The sequence below is a fragment of the Rhopalosiphum padi genome, chromosome 4, assembly GCF_020882245.1.
Source record: "Rhopalosiphum padi isolate XX-2018 chromosome 4, ASM2088224v1, whole genome shotgun sequence".
NCBI lineage: Eukaryota > Metazoa > Arthropoda > Insecta > Hemiptera > Aphididae > Rhopalosiphum > Rhopalosiphum padi.
This window is the reverse complement of record NC_083600.1, coordinates 1123822-1144202: the sequence shown is the minus strand read 5'-3', so window position 1 is coordinate 1144202 and position 20381 is coordinate 1123822. Positions and strand designations below refer to the sequence as shown.

General features: G+C 27.3%; 1 protein-coding gene across 2 annotated transcripts; it reads left to right on the top strand.

Annotated features, from left to right (window-relative positions):
• The first annotated feature begins 77 nt into the window (after positions 1–77).
• LOC132928191 (uncharacterized) lies at positions 78–19940 on the top strand. 2 transcript variants are annotated; one of them, XM_060992669.1, is made up of 8 exons: positions 78–596; positions 15681–17423; positions 17566–17810; positions 17884–18001; positions 18066–18293; positions 18378–18660; positions 18747–18933; positions 19715–19940. In XM_060992669.1, the coding sequence occupies exons 2-8, from the start codon at positions 15900–15902 to the stop codon at positions 19782–19784; spliced, it is 2655 nt and encodes an 884-aa protein (XP_060848652.1). In that variant the 5' UTR covers positions 78–596; positions 15681–15899; the 3' UTR covers positions 19785–19940. The 2 variants fall into 2 exon arrangements, with proteins under 2 accessions (XP_060848652.1, XP_060848653.1); XM_060992670.1 differs by lacking the exon at positions 78–596 and adding an exon at positions 12137–12309.
• Positions 19941–20381: the final 441 nt, after the last annotated feature.

Here is a 20381-nt window from a genome sequence, read left to right as displayed (position 1 = left end):
AACACTGATCGGCTAGCTGCTGTTTTTTGCCCCACTGAGCCAAACAGCTGTAATCGCCGCAGTACCGCCGCGCTGTACGCTTCGTGTACTGTGTAGACTGTTTCATTTCGATTATAACTATTATAATTCCGTTTCTCCACTCGAAACAAGTCGAAATTTAACGATCTGCACAGTAGCCGATCGTACACACGCTAACACGCGCGCATATTTTTACTCATTTACTGTTATTTGTTATTCGTTAATTTAATACTTTACAGAGTCCACACTTGTTTCGCCCTGTCACACGATTTCTTTAACACGTTTTGTTTTTCGTTAATCCTTCGAGTGTAAATATATATATATATTTTTTTTATACATATATATATATTTGGCGAAATAAATAATAAAACGACATAACAATTCTGAATCCCGGACACATCAAAATAATAATACAATCGTCTTTAAGACACGGTCACGCGTAAATAGTAACTGACTGCTTTAATATAATATTGCAAATACAATAAAATAGTGGACAATATAAATATCAATAACTCGTGTCCGGATCATTACGCGTCCGAGATTCAAAAATGTTCTACGACTGTGGTTTCTAGCAAAAGGTAAGCTATATTCATTCCTCGTATTCCGTTTCGATTGGCCGCTACTAAAGAAACCCAATAATTAAATAGGAGTAGGATGTTAAAGATTGTATTTTGTGTGTTTAGATTGAGAGTTAACAACAAATTGTATGTATTATTTATTATTGGTTACTGGGTAGATTGACTATCATAAAAACACTTTTTGTTTAGTGGGTTGATTAAATTATCTAACTATTAGGTATATTACACAAATTATAATGTTCTTACCGACTTATTAATTATTGTTATAACACATATTATATTGTTTATAGTTAAAGCGCCTGCACTTCTTATAGTAGTATTATATAGTGTAATTAACTTTGGTCTCTAATATTCTGATATTACCTGCCTTCATCATAGGCACCTATTTAGTTGACATTATCTTATATTTTTTATTCTTCTGAATTATTGAACTCGATTGTATGTAGATTTTCTTTTAACATATGTATCTAAATAGATACATAGTATGTTCTATAATATAGGTATTAGGGATAGCATGTTACCACTTGTTCTGGGTTATTTGAGTAGTTTTTTGCAATTGTCTACATTTGTCTACATTTTTAATACTGAAAACCATATTTGTTCAATAGTTTTCTGGCAGTGTCTCAATCTGCTTACTTATTCTTTTATAGATATTTAATTATTAGTTATTACACACAATTATAAACTATGTAAATAAATAAAATACGTTTTTAATAGGTACCTAAATATAACTTTCTAATGAACATGTATAGATTAGATCTAAATTAGTTATCAAAGTATTAAAATATTAGGCAGTAGTAATTATAATATTATGATTTATAATTAATTTACAATGTCAGAGTTCAAAATTGCAGAGGAAGTCAACACTCTGTACACTATTTTCTCTGATATTTTGACAACATGAAATTTGAGTTTAAATTATTTGTCACTAGATTTTAATTGATTTAATATTACTTATTTGAGTGAATTGGCCTATTAGAGATTTTAGTTTTAAAATGGGTTTAAAGCAATTTATGAGTATTTTAAAATTCAAATTTTTTACAGTTATAAATTATTTTAAATTTTAAATCATAAAATCATTAAAAACCGTTAACTTATTAAGACAATACAAACATTGGGCTGAGTGCTGACATCCTCTTAAGATAAAAATACAACTTATTTTCTTATAAAAGCAATTAAAACTTAAATAAACAAGAATTTGATAATTTATTACCATAAATGCTTTCTTAATAATAATAATAAAAAAGTGCTGTTATATTATTTCTTCAACTATTACTGTAATGATAGTTTCACATTTTTGAATTCTTAAAAGTTTGCATGCTTTATTTATTAACAATATTATATGATACCTAAAAATTGCAATGTTATTTTAAATATTTATAATAGAATTTGAAAGGATTTGATTCTTTAGATTATTAGGTATACCGTATATCAAAATTGATATACTTACCTTAAAAGACAAACTCAATTCTATTATTACCTATTATCTTTTTACTATAGTCATATGCCCATATACATAGGTACCTGCCATGTAATGTATTATTTAAACAAAAATCAACCTTTTTAAAGTTAATAATATTAATAATCAATACTTTAACACCTAACCAAGATGATAAAATTAAAATTACTTGTTGATATTAAGTATAGAATTCATTCTGTAATATAATTAGGTCCAAGATATCAAATTATAATTACATATAACATAGGTACCTACCTATTACTTATAAAAATTATTGTTTACATTATCATTCAAACAAAAAGACTATCTATGAAATATTTGTATTTGTTTATATTGTATTATTAAAGATTGTTTTATAGATTGTAATTAACTTCTGATTAAATAATCAAAATAGGTATTATAATATTGTATGTAGAATATGTTCTAGTTATTATCGATAAAATATACAATTTTCTATTACAAACATACAAAAATAGTATTTTTCTGTTTCTATGTATAAATTACAATGATATTTTGTTATGCGAGTTACGCCACATTAAAACTTTTATAGATTAGAAATTTAACACTTATAATACTTCAAGGAGGTCATATTTTTGTGAGCTATTGCCGCTTTTTATTATCTTGGAAATTGTACTAAAATTATACTTAAAAAAATAATTTATCATATTTTTAAGCATTGTGAATAATATTAAAGTTTTTAATTTTTCAAATATTTGGTTATCTTAAATTTTGACGACTATTTTATATTAATAATATCATATTACATGATTGGGCAATGAAATAATGTATTTATTAATATTAAATACATCTTAATACAATCAACTCACGATATAATGAAGCTTATTACAACAAAACCATCATTCCCTTGCAAATATCTTTATACATAATAATATAAATATCAATGTAATAAAATCTCAATATAATATACTCTTTTCTTGGTCCCTTGAAATTCAAAACATCGAGTTGACTAAATTAATTTAGATATCTATATTGGACAATACTATTTAATGAATAGGTACATCATTAACTAGATATTATATTGAAAAATACTGTTAATGTTAACAAAAGGAACTTAATTTTATATTTCTGGGCTTAAGAAATGTATTTAAATTGATCCCTATTCAAGTATCTAAATTCTACAAATGATTCCATAAATAACTATATTATCATTCAAATCCTTTCATATACAATTAATTTCTCTACTCAGCCAATATAACCTGTTGACTGAAAAAAAATGATCCAGATACATTTTAATCTAACATACACAATTTTATTTAAAAAATAATAAATTTACTACTTGAATTCAGATTCTTAGGCTTGCAGACATCATAATCTAATTATACCAGCCCCTAGTATATGTATATATAACACTAGTTCACTGTTAATCATTTGACATAAGAAAAATAATTAAAAAACATCATTGCAAAAGGGAAAAACTGATACATATACTTAAATATATCTACTATATTGAAATATGGTTCCTATTGAGGTTTCTATATAATATACTCTCTTTATTCAAAAATGCAATTATTTAAACAGTCAAATTCATTTTGGCACTTAACAAATGTTAAGATTTAAAAAAAAAAGATTGTGAGATTATAATAATATATTTTTCAATATAATAGTTTTTGGACTATTGTTTTTTTTTTTCAAATCTAAACAGTAGCCAAGTGTCAAGATAAACTTTACAGGTTATAATATCCATCTGCAAATTTACTTCAATATTAATGAAGAAATTAATACTAATCGAAGACTAGCTTTTATTACCTACTGCTTACCATAGCCAAGGTTTAGTTTTAATTTATTAACAATTTTGTAATTAAGAAGTAGAAGAATAATTTTGTTGGAATGATAGCAGCTTTCTCAATAACAATCTCACTAAAGGACATTTTAATTTGCTAGAATATAATGTTGAGTATTAGATTATTATTATTATTATTATTTTAAATAGTCTTATCAAATATATATATATTAGATCTGGGTCCTTGAATGGCATATTCCATTGAACAATAAACATATTATATTTTCAATAAAATTATTGTATTGTTTGAATACATTTAAAATATATTGTTAGAAATTTAAGAATTATTTTATGTATTTTTCAGAATCGCAAAGTTTGCAAACAGAAAATAATCAATAATACATTAATACCCGTAGTTCAACGTAAGGTTACGTGCGCAAATAAAATAAAAACTAGACGAAACTTAAACTGCCATTACTCAATTGTTTTGAACTTGGAAAATTGATTAGACCATTAAAATGCACATTAAATTATTGTTGACCAGAATTAAGACACAACTTGAAAATATTCCCAAACTATACTGCATACAAATGTGTGTCTTAGCCTTACTATAGGTATTATAGTGACTGCAATCAATAATCAAAAATAATTAAATAAATTGAAACTGAATGTCGAAAATTACGTCAAGTATAGTGCTTTCTAGGCATTATATAGAAATAACTAATAAGTAATTAATACGGAAAGGTTTCCAAATTATTAATCAACTTGTAAAATCGGTTAAAATTGACAAAAGTTTGGTGATACTTAAAAATTATCTCGAATATTATTAAAATATGCTCTTAATATTGTATATATACAGTGAAATTTACCAGGAACGCCCCCAAGTCCGGTTCTGTAGTGATACAAACTTCTGTTTTTAAAATGGTAGGTAGCTCCTCCTCCTTTTATTTGTAAATTATTGAGCAGATATGTTTATATTTTTTCATTTTTTATGTATTTGAATCAAAAATTGGAATGAGCGGTTTCCAAGTTACTAAACTTTAAGTGTAAAGAATAATGGTCCGTGACTAATTGTATGTAGTCCGGCTGCCGAATCTCTTATTTAACCTATTTCGTAAATATAAGCAATGTACCGATTCTTGGTGCCCGGGCTATAGGCATGGACCATTATTCTTTATACTTAAAGTTAATTTATAGGAAAAAGGGGGGGGACTCATTTGATAAACAGCAGTTTGAATAGTCTTAAGTGATGGTACATAAAATCTCAAGTATTCGAAAATATGGTCTTCAAGTGTATTTAAAAATTTCAAAAATCAGGTTTTGAATAACTTCATTATTAAAGAAAAAGGATGTTATTAGCGTCATTGGCGAATCTTTCTGTATAAAAGATATAAACGAGACGTGTATACTTCACTGTTTATTTATTATTTGATTATTTCATGAAGTTGTATAATGTACGTATATATATACTATCATATTTATAAAATATAAAGGAATTTGCCAGAATTTGTTCGATGTAAAAATGTTTTTATCGCTACGCGATAACATATTATACTACGTACAATAATATTATAATGTTAATATTATCTTATGTGTTTTAGGTAATAAGTACTTACCTAGCTTTAGAAAGTATGTCATTGAATTTTTAGATTTTATTTATTTAACATTATGATCAAAAATTGCCCTTTTTATATAATAAGTAATTGGCGTTTTTATGTCAATTGCCAGTGTTAAGTAGATTAGATAAATTAGGCACTATATTAATATTATATACAATATTGTATCATGAATCATGATCATATTAAAAATGTTAGTGTTAAGGATAGACATTGTTTGACAGTGATTCGAATTTAACTACCCCCCCCACCAAGTCGTTAAAATTAAGGTTTGTATATAAGTTTATATGGAGTTAATTTTATTCGGATTGGTGAGTTTAGTGTAATTTTCGAGTCCGTTACATCGTGTCTGTTTAGTAATATTCATTAGGATTAGGATATTACGAGGTATATTTGCCTAAATTATAAAATATAAATATTTCAACAATTAACACAATTTGATTTACATATACTACACTACAAGATTAAAATTAATTTGAATTACGATATACTAAAATTTATCAGTTACCAGTCGAAGGGCGTATTTGAGAGAAGGGGGCATTTGCCCCCCCCCCCCCCCCATCGCTTGTATTTTTTTCTATATACTACATAAATTAATAATTTATTTAAACAATTTTCCGTTTTGATAAAGATCGTAAACCGTAATGAAATCATTATAAACATAATAAGAATTTAATGCCTATTTAACAACTGTAAACAACTGTAAGTTATTTTTAGTTTGTATAGAAGAAAAATTAATTCCCCCCCCCCCCATGGTCCCAACTCAAATACGCCCTTGTATCAGTTTCAACAAAATTACTAAAATAAAAATTTAACTAATAGACTATTTAAACATTAAACACCTCTTCAGTTTATATTACATGTAAGATGTAAATCCTTCCTCCTATTCCTGGTAACTTTTGTTGTCGAGGCATTTTCTTGGTAAAATAAAAATAATGTATATATTTTTTGAATTTTATATCATTTGTATAATATTAATGTTGTATAGGTATATAAGTATATTCCTATATACCTGTTATCATCAATTAATATTAATCACGAGGTATCCATTTAATTACCAAAATATATTCATACTTTTTCATTTTTAGAAAACATTTCCTTACTTATCAGTTATCGTTTATCAGAACTTTTAAATCATTGATGATGTTTTTGTATTTTACAATAATAATAATACGATGATATACGGAATTACAATTTTTTCTACCAATGTGTAGAATATTAAAAGTTTTTTAAAAGTTAATTTCTTATAAGATATTACGTTTTTATTAATTAAGATCTATTACCATTATTTAATTTCCTCATATTATTTAATTGTTCATAATTCATATTTCATGTAATTTTATCTATTAATTTTTCAAATTTACTTATTGTTATACTATTGTACAGATTCAATTTTGTTAATTAAAATATATGCATAGATATATGTATTAAAACGTTTCTAAAAAAAAAATATTAATACATTTTTGTATAACTCCAAATGGCAAATAATATTACATAATGTGAAGGAATGATATAACACGTATGATCGAATATTATAAGTTATAACACGTATAAGATTCTTCAAATGATAATACACGAACTAAATTCTTTCTTTATTTAATATTAAATACATTTTTTGGATTATCTATGTTCTATATATTTTTAAGTTAATGGTTGTAATTAAAAAAAAACAACGTAAATTTATGAATTAAATGTAATAAGTAATACCTTTTATGCATTGTAATTAATAGATATAAATTGAACCAACATAAATTATTGATTTATAAAACAAAAGTTTTGGTAATTAACTTGATGGTCTTAAAGGAATTTTAGTAGCTATTACATTATCTAATTATCTTTTAAATTAACGGTTATAAAATATTCAATTTAAACAAATAATAACAATTTAATAAAATGAATACTACAGTTCCTATATATGGATAAATAATAATATTTTGTTTGACAAAAATGATCTCACTTAAATATATTCAATATTGATACTAAATAATATTGATATTAAATAATAATAGATCAGATTTTTAATTTTATTACCATAAATTATATAAAGAATATCAATTCATTTATTAATATGAAAAATTATTTCTAAAGAGATTTAGTAATCTTTCAATATTCGTTTGATATTAATCTAATTTTTATGTTAGTATTCTATTACATTACTAAAATTATTGATTTTTTTTTCGGTAACAACAAAAACAACAAGTATAAAGTTACAGCATACTTTTTAAACCACGTTTCGTGTTGTTACATAAAAAGGTACCTATTCAAAATTCTTAAAGAAAGGTCAACAGTTTTAAATGTGTATAAATAATATTGTGTAACCGAAGGACGAAATTGTATTCAATTTACTTTCATAACAATGCATTGTGCTTTCTATTAGTGTTTGAATTTTCTAAATAGATTAAACAAGCCTCTATAGATAAATAAACGAATAATTGGAAAATTATCATCGCACAATTGAAATCCATTATACTATTATAGTATTTAAATCCAGGACATATTTATGGACTACTAATCAATGCATGGGTGTTGGCTGTCTAGGTATCTAATTAAAAGTATGATAGTAGTTTTAGTATTATAGGTGACAATAAAATTTAATACTACCTATAAATAAACCTACGCTTATAATATATTCTGTGATAATACCACCTATATAATTAATATTCCTATGTAATTATCTACATTGATTATTAAAAATGTGTTTTTCTATCATTATTTATCTTGAATATAATCAATTTAGTTTTTAATATTATAATAATGTTTATTATTTATATTACTATATCGTTGTTATTTAATTCGTGCCGACAGCGCGACGATTTTAAAAAAAAAATCCTTGTATTCTTTCAATTTGTTAGATTTTATTTAATATTTCAATTTGTTACAAAAATAATAGATAATACATATAATATATGTATTACGTAGGTAACATAAAATTTGTGTTAATTTTAAAACTAATTAAACATAAGTTATATCGATTAAAAAAATACACATAATATAATATATTATCATAATTTATTCATAAATGACAATTCGAAACTAATCTGAACTAACTTCTAAAGAAGTGCATTATTATAAGGGCAGATGACTATTTAGCCCTAAATAAAATGACAAAATATGCGCCCATTGCGCCCCTCTTAGAATTGAGCCCATGGCCCATGCCCTCTTCCCATGCTCCGTATTCACGGCCCTGATTCAAAAGTTAAATGCAAATGGTAGTACTCTTCTACCCTCTATTTACCATACTATTTTTTTTTGTGTTTTAAAAATATTGTAACCGTGTTTTATTTTAGTATTTACTACGAAAATTATAAGTTATAATACTGATATTTACAATAATTGTATATAATATTACTAGTAAAAATAGTTATGCGTATTAAAGTTCTTATTTCTTAGTATTTATATATTATAATATATCAAATACATTTTTATCAAACTCCAAGAAATTATAATCACGCATATACAATTCTTAATAAATCAATGTACAGGTCATCCAATTCATATTATGTAGTATGTACCTAGTAAGGATTACATAAACATCTTTATTATTGTAATTAGAATCCTTACCATTTTGATAACATATAAAATCTAGGTGACCATTACGTCTTATTTACATAATTTATAATGTTACACTGATCATAAAAGGATAAATACTAAACTAATATATACTTAATATTTATATTATGTCATAGAAAATTTAATTTACTCACTTTGATAAAATATTCAAAAGAACTTAAATAAAACATATTGTTATTATTTAAATATTAAAGTAAAAATTTCAGTTATTATAATTTTAAGTTAACTTATATAAATGTTTTGAAAATTTCAGTACTATATAGTATATGTATATAAATAAAGTATTTTGTTGCGTATTTTAATTATTTATATAAGAACATCAATATTACTGAAAAAATATTGTTGAGTGTTGCGGGGGGGGGGGGGGGGAGTTTAAAAAATTGATGTTTGATCCTAGGACTACGGTTCTTATAACATACTTCATTCATTACCTTCACTAATATTACATGTATTTAATTGTATTGTATTAGATTATCTAAACATTCTAAACCACTAATAGACTATTTGCTAAGTGAAATTAATGTCATTATATATTTATAATATACAGTAATATTTTAATAGCATTTCAGTTATCAAAAAACTGCTAGGTAATCAATTTATTTTATTTTTTTAAATCATACAATTTTTAGTTAAATCAAATTTAATTACTTTTTCTATAAAACTTAGAAAAGCTAAAAAACGCTTAATTTTGAGTCTGGTTTTTAGAACAAAATTGGGATAAAAATTAAATTTGTTTTCTTCTTTGGCCCAGGATGGCCTTATTTTTGGATATATATTATTTGAAAGGACCATCAAGTTCAAAAAAATCAATAATTTTTTTATTACTATAATAATAAATAGAATACAATTTAACTAGCAGAATGATACGACTAAAATTCGTTTGTGGCTATCCATAGTCTAGTCCTAGTCGCGCTGATTTTAACATGCGTGTGACGATAATATTTATCCGTTTCTGGCGAGGTTTTTGGTTTAACGTAAAATAACTGCTAATGAACTTATTTTTTTTCGAATGAACTAATCAAATGTACTTAAGAATACCTGAATACCTCATAATCTTTCCATTTGTATAATTATATCACATTTTGGTTTAATCTTGTAAAAAAAAAAAAAATAACAGATATGTAAATTATACTACGAATTTACTATACATTCACTATGAACGTGTGTACATTATTTTGACGATCGTGACATCATGTACTTATAGATTTTTGACACCTAAACTAGCTATTTTAATTATTTTAGATTATAATAGTAATGTAAATAAAACTATGATTGAGGATAAAATGGTGTAATCTAAACCCTTGGGGCGTTATACAATTAAAAATTAACAGAAATTACTACATTCACATTTTACGCTGTTACTATTATACTTACTTTTATATAATACGAAATAAAGAATATTATTATTATTATAGTCATAAATATATTTATAACTTTAATACAACTATAAGATTTTATTTTTATGAAAAATTAACTTCGATATAAAATTAAAAATAAGCTCATAGAAGCTCTTATAACAGCGGTGTATTATTATAATTTATAACATAATTGTTATTATTTTAATATTTTATTAATATTGAACCAAAATGTGATATAATTCAATAATTTTACGAATTGAAAGATGTTGAAGTACTCTTACATACATTTGATTAGGTTATTCGAATAAAATAAGTTCATTAGCAGTTATTTTACGTTAAACCAAAAACGGAAAAATATTACTGTGTAATATATTATAAATTATAGTATATGGTTACCGCCACGGCATACAAATATGTGACGTCACGCTCAATGTTATAAATCACCATAACTATAGTGAACGGGTAGTCGCATATGAATTTTAGTGATATCATATTTTCGTCATAGTATGTACTATAATTTAAGACAAAGAAAATTTGTTGAGTTGGATAGTTCTATAAATTATTATTAATTTATATCAAATTTATAATAATCTTAATTAAATAGTTCTTTTGACCACAAGTTACTGGTCAAAGTACAATTTGTTTGAGAATACTTCATGTCTGCATGACTTAATAGATATAACTTACGTTGTCATAAATCTATCGTTATTGTCTGCAATACTTTATACTGTTTGTTTTTAGTTGTTTGTTACACATATTATCGAGCATATTATGTTATATTATGAACTTTTATTTATTTTAGTAAAAATTATTACAGATAGTTATATATGAATAAATTATGAATTTTCATTTAGGATTCTTAAATATTTCTTATTATTTTTATATTGTTCAAGTTTCTAGATATCTAAAATAATCGTGGACCTGCCAAATTTGGAAGATATTTCTCCAAGCACTGCTTTAACTAAACTCACTATTATAATAATATATTTAAACAGCGTATCACTGTCAGATAAACACATAATAGTTTATTTCCCTACATTTTTATCTCTGTATCCTGTACTTTACTTTATTATAACTACTACGTAAATACACATAATTTATAATAAAAATATTTATATGTACATATTATCATATTTATAACTTTACTAATTCACACATACGCACCTCTCGATTTTAAGAATATTTTCGAGGTCAATAATTTGAGCTTAAAATTTTAATTATTCTAAAAACTATTTCAAATTAAATCCTTGTTATAGTTAAATTAATTGTATAATACAATTATGTAGTATAATATATTTGCCGTTGCTTGTAATTTGTGCTTATATATTCCTATCGATCTCTTATTGGTTATTAAAATAATAAATCACTATATTTCATAATTAATTAATGTATTCTCATTAATTTCAATGGACATCGAAAGATAATAATAATAGTAATAGTAGTAATAATAATAATAATAATAATAGTAAATAGGTATAACGTTAATTTGTATGATTGCAAAGGTTCTGTTCCTAGTTGCACGTTTCTATAGAAGTAGAGGTAGACAATTTTTTTTCGTTTCCTTCAAACTGAACACGAAATGTGATTGTATTGCGATAACACTGCTATCATTTTACACATTATTTTTACACTATTAATACCTTATACAGTTATACAAATGGTAATGATCTGCTATCATACTTTTAGTCCACTGTTTAACAAGAATTACTCAGCGGCTTAATTATAATTGTCTCAGTTAACCTATTGTAGATTATATTATACTCGTTTAATTTTTGAGTTGAATTACAATGCTAATGATTAAAATTGGACGAAGTATTTATATTTTAACTACTATACCTTTTTATATGTGTTACAACAATATTCATCAGTATTAACAATTGAATAATTTAAATTTTTTGTGCGTACGTTGTTTTATTTGTATGTTATAATATTTATTTGTTCGGCATGGCATTATGGATCCATTCATTAAGTATGACTATTGACTTATTTAATAAAACATTAATATTATTCGAAATTATAATAATAAAATCGTTATATTGTGAACAATTAATAATTTTTACTTTCAACATTTTATAATAATTTTTGCCACTTTTATCTTGGTAAACACTGATTTTGCTTTACACATAGGTAGTAGGTATGTTTAGGCTGTATCATGAATTCTAATAATTTTTGTGGGGTATTTAAATAATACGTCTAATTAATTCAAACAAGTCTACACGAGCAATAATTAATATCATTTTAATTTTTATTGATTAAATGTATCGTTGTTTGAATTTTAACAATTTTTAATTATGTAATAATTTATCTTTGCACAAAATTGGAACATGTTCCAAATTACAAATACACCTGGTTTGACATCATATTCATTGGTCTAAAAATAATTTATTATTTACTGACAATGTTCACAAATATATTATGCAAATTTTCATAGAAGATTGGCATATTTATTTGGTTTTCACCCATCAAATTTGGCAAAACATCAAAGTTGTACATAATTTTCGATATATTTTTTACAAAAACATTGCCAAGTTTTCAACGTAGTTGAGTAGTTGACATAAAATAAACACATTTTCGTATACAATAATAAAGGGATACGATATATTCTTTATAGATTATATGCAATTCTCTATTTTAAATGTCACGTTTAGTAATCACTTGGATCTCCTTATAGTCTCGCCTCGAACAAATTCTAGGTAACCCTCCTATATAATTCTCTTCAAAAGTAATTGGTGGAACCTATAATTCTCTCCCCTAAAATCAACCCTATAGGAATACTAATAGAGAACTTCACTCTCATATTTTCGATTTAAATAGCATTTGCTTTATGTACTATATTATGTACAAATTGCACATACTATAATGACACTGTAATACTTCCATTATATTATAGTTAAAAAAACATTTGTTATTTGAAGTCAAACGGTATTATTAAATATTGAATTACTATTCACCGCATTTGGTTTCATTTTCTCAGATTTTTTTATATCAGTTCAAGATTTTAATAAAAATATAAAAATATATATTTAGTATTACATTAAAAACATAAATAAAAATAATTTTAATCTATAAATAAATAATAAGTTGACTTTCGAAACTCATTTCAAATTGTAGGTATTCGTATATTTAATATTATTTTATACCATTGTTATTTTACAATCATTATATTATAAAAATAATTGGTAAATCTATGCTCAAAAATTAACTCGTTTTTGCACATAATTCAGTCCAAATAAATAACACAATTGTGCCCAAAAAATAATATTTAATCATGTCCAATAATAAAAAAATGTATATTAATAATACAACTTTTTACATGCTTAAGATTATTAATATACACTATGTCAAAACATTATAGTTAATCATATTTCAAGTACTAAATAAATAATATAACATACTTAACTAATTAAGTAGCTTATACGTGCATTGTAATGAAATTTAATTTTTCTTATACATTGTTATTATTTTCAAATATCGTTACCTAGTACTGACGATTTATTGTACCATTGATTTATTATTTATATTAGTATGAAAATATTCTTCTCGTCCTACACTGTATCTATTTATCTTTATATAGTAACTTCAGGGCTGAATTTAGAGTTTTAAAGGCCCCAGAGCCCATATCAAAATAATAGAAGCTCTTGTAGTTGTAGATATGATCTAACGTAGATTTAAGATTTTGAGATTATTTCGACGTGGTTTCCTATAAACTGAATTTTTTGGAAGCCCCTCCTCTAAATCTAGTCCTGGTTATCATTGGTAATACATTTTGTAGATAAGATAATAGAAAATTCCAATATCAACCATAGCTGTTTTATCTACCGGAGTCGTTTAGATGAATTTAGAAATAAATTAGAATTCCAAATCTGACACTGAATTTTATAACTCGTTTAAATGTTTAAAAAAAAAAATCAACTTGTGTAAAATAAAACGAGTCTATATATATAATAACAAAATCTACACTTAATGTTCTTTACGTAATTTTCAATAATAAGTTCTTTCATAAAACATTGAATAATATTCAAAAATATGTATTTTTTGATTTGTCGATTAAGATTGATTAACTTTTTACAGTGAATAGAAAATAAACATATATTTTTCACTTGGGTAGTTGGGTTTTAACCTAACCATACTTTGGTATTTGTATTTTATTACCGCATAGATAGTTGTCAACCTTTTTTTTTTTTTAACATCATAATGTGTTTTGTGATTCAGTCTCATCATCACTGTAAATTGTAATATAATTGTTCTCATCCCACTCGTATACTATTAAACTTCTTAATTATCTACTTAACTCCTGTAAAAACTTTATGAAACCCACAAACAGATTAAAAAAAAAGTTTCTTGTAATATATGTTATACCCCGTGTATAAAAAAAATACTTAAATTATTGTTGAATTTTAATTTAATAAAGATGTCTGTCTAATTATTTACCAAAATCATATTTTAGAAATTAATTTATTGACAATGACGTACATGATGAGACACCCTGTGTATAAATTTTATTGTTAAGTAGGCACTGCTATTCACAATGGACTAAAAATATGCGCACCTTCGTGATACGCAATAGTTAGGGAAGAATATAGCTGTAGTAGACATTTTAGATTGAGAAGTCGATCGCGTGTATACGATAAAATTAATGAAGAATGCGATAATAATTAATAATACAGTGTGTTCAACTTTAAAGGTATAACGCAAAATATTTCAAACGCCTGATCCTGAATTTGATTCAATTTTTTTTTATTGCATTAAGGATTTACTATTACTTAAAACTATTTTTGAAAACATTTCTTAACCTAACTTAACTTTCACGCATGCGCAGCTAAACAAAATTTGTTTTAATCGCACTCTCTTTTTAATAACGGATTTGAGTTAAATTAATTTTACTTATCGAAAGTGAGTTAAAGTTTCGATTTATGTATATTGTATTTATTGTATTTTTTAACAGTCTACTATTATACGTCTAACTATTATAATACAAATTTATTCATGTGATTTCGTACTTATGGCACCACGCCTAAATTTTTTTTTTAAAATCATACGAAATCACACGAAACTTAATATAATTGTAGATAGACTGTTAAAAATTACAATAAAAAAAAATCTAAACTTTAATTTGATTTTAACAAAATAAACTTTTACGACAGTGAAAACTTAATAATAATAATAATATAAAATTAGGTTTTTTTTTTAAACAAGTGTAATACCAAGCTCTTTTATGAGTCATATGATCGATTTATTTCGTGTTACCATTATCGTATAGTTGCATAACGCGCATTACTTACAAACAAATAAATCATAAACGAAATGTGTTTTTAACCGTGTTACTCGATTTTGTTGCAGGTGTCTGGAAAAGACAGTTACTTAGAAGCCTTGAAATTTCCAAAAATTAAACCGCATGGAAACCACGTTTGCATACTACAGACCCTTAAAAGATCACGACCACAATCACCGCTGCGACGGTGATCGTCGTCTGTCCGTCAAGAACGCATCGCCGAGAAGTAGCCGCATGAGGAGAATCGGGGCGAGAAAGCGCAGAAGTAAACAACGCGAGTTGACGGAATGGCGGATAACATCGTTAACGACGCGGCCGAGCATACGGGAGCCGAGCACATCGCATTGAAAACGAACGCGGTAAGCGACCGCATCCCCCCCGAAGAAGAAACCAGTGATCTCCTTAGACGCGGTGTTAAGTACGATGACGGCGGCGAGAAGTCGGTCGGTGACGACAAGCAGCGTTGCTACAAACCGCCCGTGTCGCGGGACAACGGCGACAACAGCAGCAGCAACAGTAATAGGAGTAGCAATTGCAGTAACGATAAGAGTAATAATAAAATAACCGTAGAAAATAGAAACCACGTGACGTTCTACAAGAACGACGAACCGACGGATGACGACAGCAGTAGCGGTGCAGGTGGCTGTCCCAAACATCACCACCGCGTACACGATTCGTACGCTTCGTACACGCCGACGACCACCGCCACCGATTCAGACGAGTCGTCGTCGTCCTCTTCGTCGTCAGACATACACAACCGTGCACCGGATGGTGGCTGGGGATGGGTCGTTGTGTTCGCCTCGTTCATGGTGAACATGATCGCGGACGGCGTGACGTTCTCATTCGGAGTGATATTCATCGAATTCGAAAAGTACTTTGAGGAGGGCAAGAGCAAGACGGCCTGGATCGGATCGCTGTTCATGGCCGTGCCCCTGTTGTCCGGGCCCATAGCCAGCTTCCTAACCGACCGGTACGGGTGCCAGAAAGTGACGGTCATCGGTGCTATAATCGCGTCCACCGGGTTCGTCATATCCGCGTTTGCCGACTCGCTATTCACGTTGTTCATCACGTTCGGGCTCATATCCGGGTTCGGGCTGTCGCTGTGCTACGTGGCGGCCGTCGTAATCGTCGCGTACTATTTCGACAAGAAACGATCGCTGGCCACCGGGCTATCCGTGTGCGGCAGCGGCATCGGCACGTTCATCTTCGCGCCACTCAACCACGAGTTGCTCAGCTACTACGGGTGGCGTGGTTGCACGCTCATCCTGGCCGGACTGTTCCTCAACCTGTGCGTGTTTGGCATGCTGATGCGTGACCTGCCGTGGACCAAGGAGCGAGCCCAGAACGAATGGAAGCGCAAAAAGGACGCCCGACTCCAGAAGCGTCGACTCAAGTCAACCGCCAGCTACGACAGGCATTCTCAACACACGCAATTACCCTCGTCGCCGACTTCCGGCTGTGGTACCACCGGCAAAGACGATGCGGTTGACCCGACTCATCCCGGTGGCGTCGGCGTCGTCGTGTCCTTCCTCCAAGACGAAGACCGCGGTAGCGGTGGCGGTTGTATGACGGCGCAATCGGTCGGCAGGGGTGGTGACCTACATGACTGCTGCGCGGCCGCTAAAGATCAGCGGCTGTGCAATTCCCTGGTCAACTTGCCCACGTTCGTCAACAACCACGAGAACGTTCCGCTAGAAGTCCTCGAGGCGCTCACTCAGAAAAAACAGCTCTACTCTGTGCTTGTCCAAAACTACCCGAGTCTGCTGATACCCTCCAAAAGTTTCAGCGACAGTGGACGCATCAACGAATCGGTAAATATTGCATTTGCACTTTATACTGGTTTTCTATTTTATCAGCATATTGAATACCCGGATAAGAGCTGCTATTTTGTTTTTGATCTAGTAGTTCAAAAATCACTCCCCGACAATATTTTATAATTTTTTTTTTTTCAAGGGTAATATGTCTCCGACACAAAGTTTACACGTCAATCAAATTATTGGTATACAAAAGTTAATAGATAGTCAAGAAAATAAAACGGACGCTGTCAGTGGTAAATGTAATCAAGTCGGTATAATGAAAATGAATAATGGTAATAATATTATTTTAAAAAACTGCGATTATGATTGGTGGATAAAAAAAGATAATCCACAAGTCAAACGTCTTCAGACTGCATATCTTCAAGATATTAAGATTCATAGGTAAGTTTCTTTTAATTTATAATTATTAAAACCATTCATGATTTTGTTAACAGCCAAAATAATTATGTTACAGACATTCATTAACATATAGAGGTGCCATGCTTAATATAAACAGATATAGACTAAGAGCATCTTCTTGTCCAAATATTTACCGCAACTCAATGACAACAATTGCTAAAGAAAAACATGAAGTACCCAATAATGCTATAATATATAATGTTAACATCATTAATTTTTATTAAAAATGATTAATAGTGGTCAGCTGGTCTCTGGGAATTATGGTATCTACTACTTGACATGATGGATTTTTCACATTTCAAAAACATGCCCTTCCTATTGTTTGCAATATCAAATTTCCTTTTGTATACTTGGTACGATGTACCATATGTTTACATTGCAGACTTGGCTATAAAAAAAGGACACACTGATGAAGACGCATCATACCTAATCAGCTTAATAGGAATACTAAACATGTTTGGAGAAGTAATTCAATCTTCAATCACTTATACAATATAATCCATTTAATAAAATTGTTTGTTTATTTATTTTTCTTTTTTTTTATCATAGATATTATTAGGATGGGCTGGTGATAAAGCTTGGGTTAACGCCAATATGGTATATGCAGTTTCAATGGTACTCTGTGGACTTGTTATTGCATTAGTTCCAATATTTGGAAGTTATTTAAGTTTGGGTATTTTATCTGGTTTCTTTGGCCTATTCATTTCTGCAAACTATTCGTTCACCTCAATCATATTGGTTGAAATCATCTCTTTAGAACGATTCACCAATGCATATGGCGTTCTGTTATTGGTGCAAGGAATCGCTAATTTGATCGGACCCCCTTTAGCTGGTTAGTTCTTTATAAAAAGTGTTTGATTTTTGTATACTATCATATAAAATATAAATAATTAAATATGCATGTATTTTTTGTTTTAGGTGGTCTGTATGATATAACAGAAAGTTATGACTTATCTTTTTATCTAGCCGGTTTATTTATTGCATTGTCGGGTTTATTATTATTTGTTCATCCAATAATAAAAAAAATGGCACGGTATAGAAGGAAGCAAACACTATTGAAAAATCACAAAAATAAGATAATAAGCATAGCCTCGAATTGCAAGAAGTAATATTAACATTTTAAATTTATACAAATATTTATTATGTACTATAATATAAACTAATTTTTTTTTACTATACATTTTTAAGCTGATGTCTATTTTTAAAAATATTGATGTATCAACTTAAAAATTTGAACGAATAGTATCTGAATCATTAATTTTTATGTACTAATGATAATAATATTTTGTGGGTTTTAAATTAATTACAAAATGAATAAAGGTGTAATATTCAGTCCAGTACTGAAACAATTTTAATATATAAATATTAATTGTGTATATTAATAAAAAATTAATTAATATTAATGTATATTAATTAAATATTAATACTATATTTAAAGTCATTGTAGTCACTCGCCTCTAACATTATCATGGACTATTTTCTTGGTTTATAAAACATAATTTGGATAATTTCATCATTGAAAAAAAAAAAAAAAATAGGAGTGAGCATGCTTAATCATTCCAACTGTTTAACTGTGTTGATTTATTATAAATTGAGCCTTTTAACATTCTTTTAGTTTTCGTTGCTTCTATTGTTTGTTCCCTATAAAAATATTAATGAAGATCTCTGTTTGTAGTTATAGTAAAAAAAAAAACAACAACATGATAAACTTCTATTATGGTATTTGTAGTTTTTTTTTTTTAAAAGAATCAACAGTTAGTTCACTTTAAATTAAAGGATTTCACTATATTATTATATCTAAATAATGCGTATATGCTTGATTTTTAATGCGAAAGAAATGTATTGTTTAGTTTACATGATTGTTAATTTTTATTTTATTTTAACAGATGTGCAGCAATAGAAGACAATGTGATATTTACAGCTAAAAGACGTTCAAGTTTGGCAACAAGTGTCTAAAAATTGACTATTACTTATTAACAAGTTAAAATCTCCATAATGTTACGTTTATATTCCAATTAGATTTGACATCTGATTTTTTTATATGTATGAACATTTTATTTATCATTACAGTGTCATACATACCATATTATAATTTATTATTCAATACTCCTATTTTTGTCTTAGCTAATTGTTTATTCATTTAATGATAATTTCAATCAATGTTCATTTTAAAACAGATATTTCAACTATGAAATCTAGTAAATGATTTTCAATTTGCATTTCTAAATTTCATGTATTTAAATTTTTAATTGACCATGGGTATAATAGTTATCAGCCCAAAGGGTATTTCTTACGAGTATTAAATAACTAATCTGAAAAGCACAGAATTTGTTAATTTTAGAACTATTAAATAGTATTCAATGTATAAGTGTCATTTAATAAGTATTTTACTGTTATAATATCTATAACATTTTGATATTTGTAACAGTGTCGTTGTATACTTGTCGAACAAAGTCTTGGCCACTACCTACTTTATTGCTTTATATAGACTACTAGCAAATTTATTATTAGGTATTATAATAATAATGAATTTGCTCAGTTATTAAAAAATTT

Excerpts from the sequence above, each read along its gene's own strand:
- LOC132928191 (XM_060992669.1), top strand. The coding sequence starts at position 15,900 with ATGGCGGATAACATCGTTAACGACGCGGCCGAGCATACGGGAGCCGAG. Across the intron at positions 17,811-17,883 it reads CAAGATATTAAGATTCATAG|ACATTCATTAACATATAGAG; the intron begins GTAAGTTTCTTT and ends ATTATGTTACAG. Across the intron at positions 18,002-18,065 it reads TTGCTAAAGAAAAACATGAA|TGGTCAGCTGGTCTCTGGGA; the intron begins GTACCCAATAAT and ends AATGATTAATAG.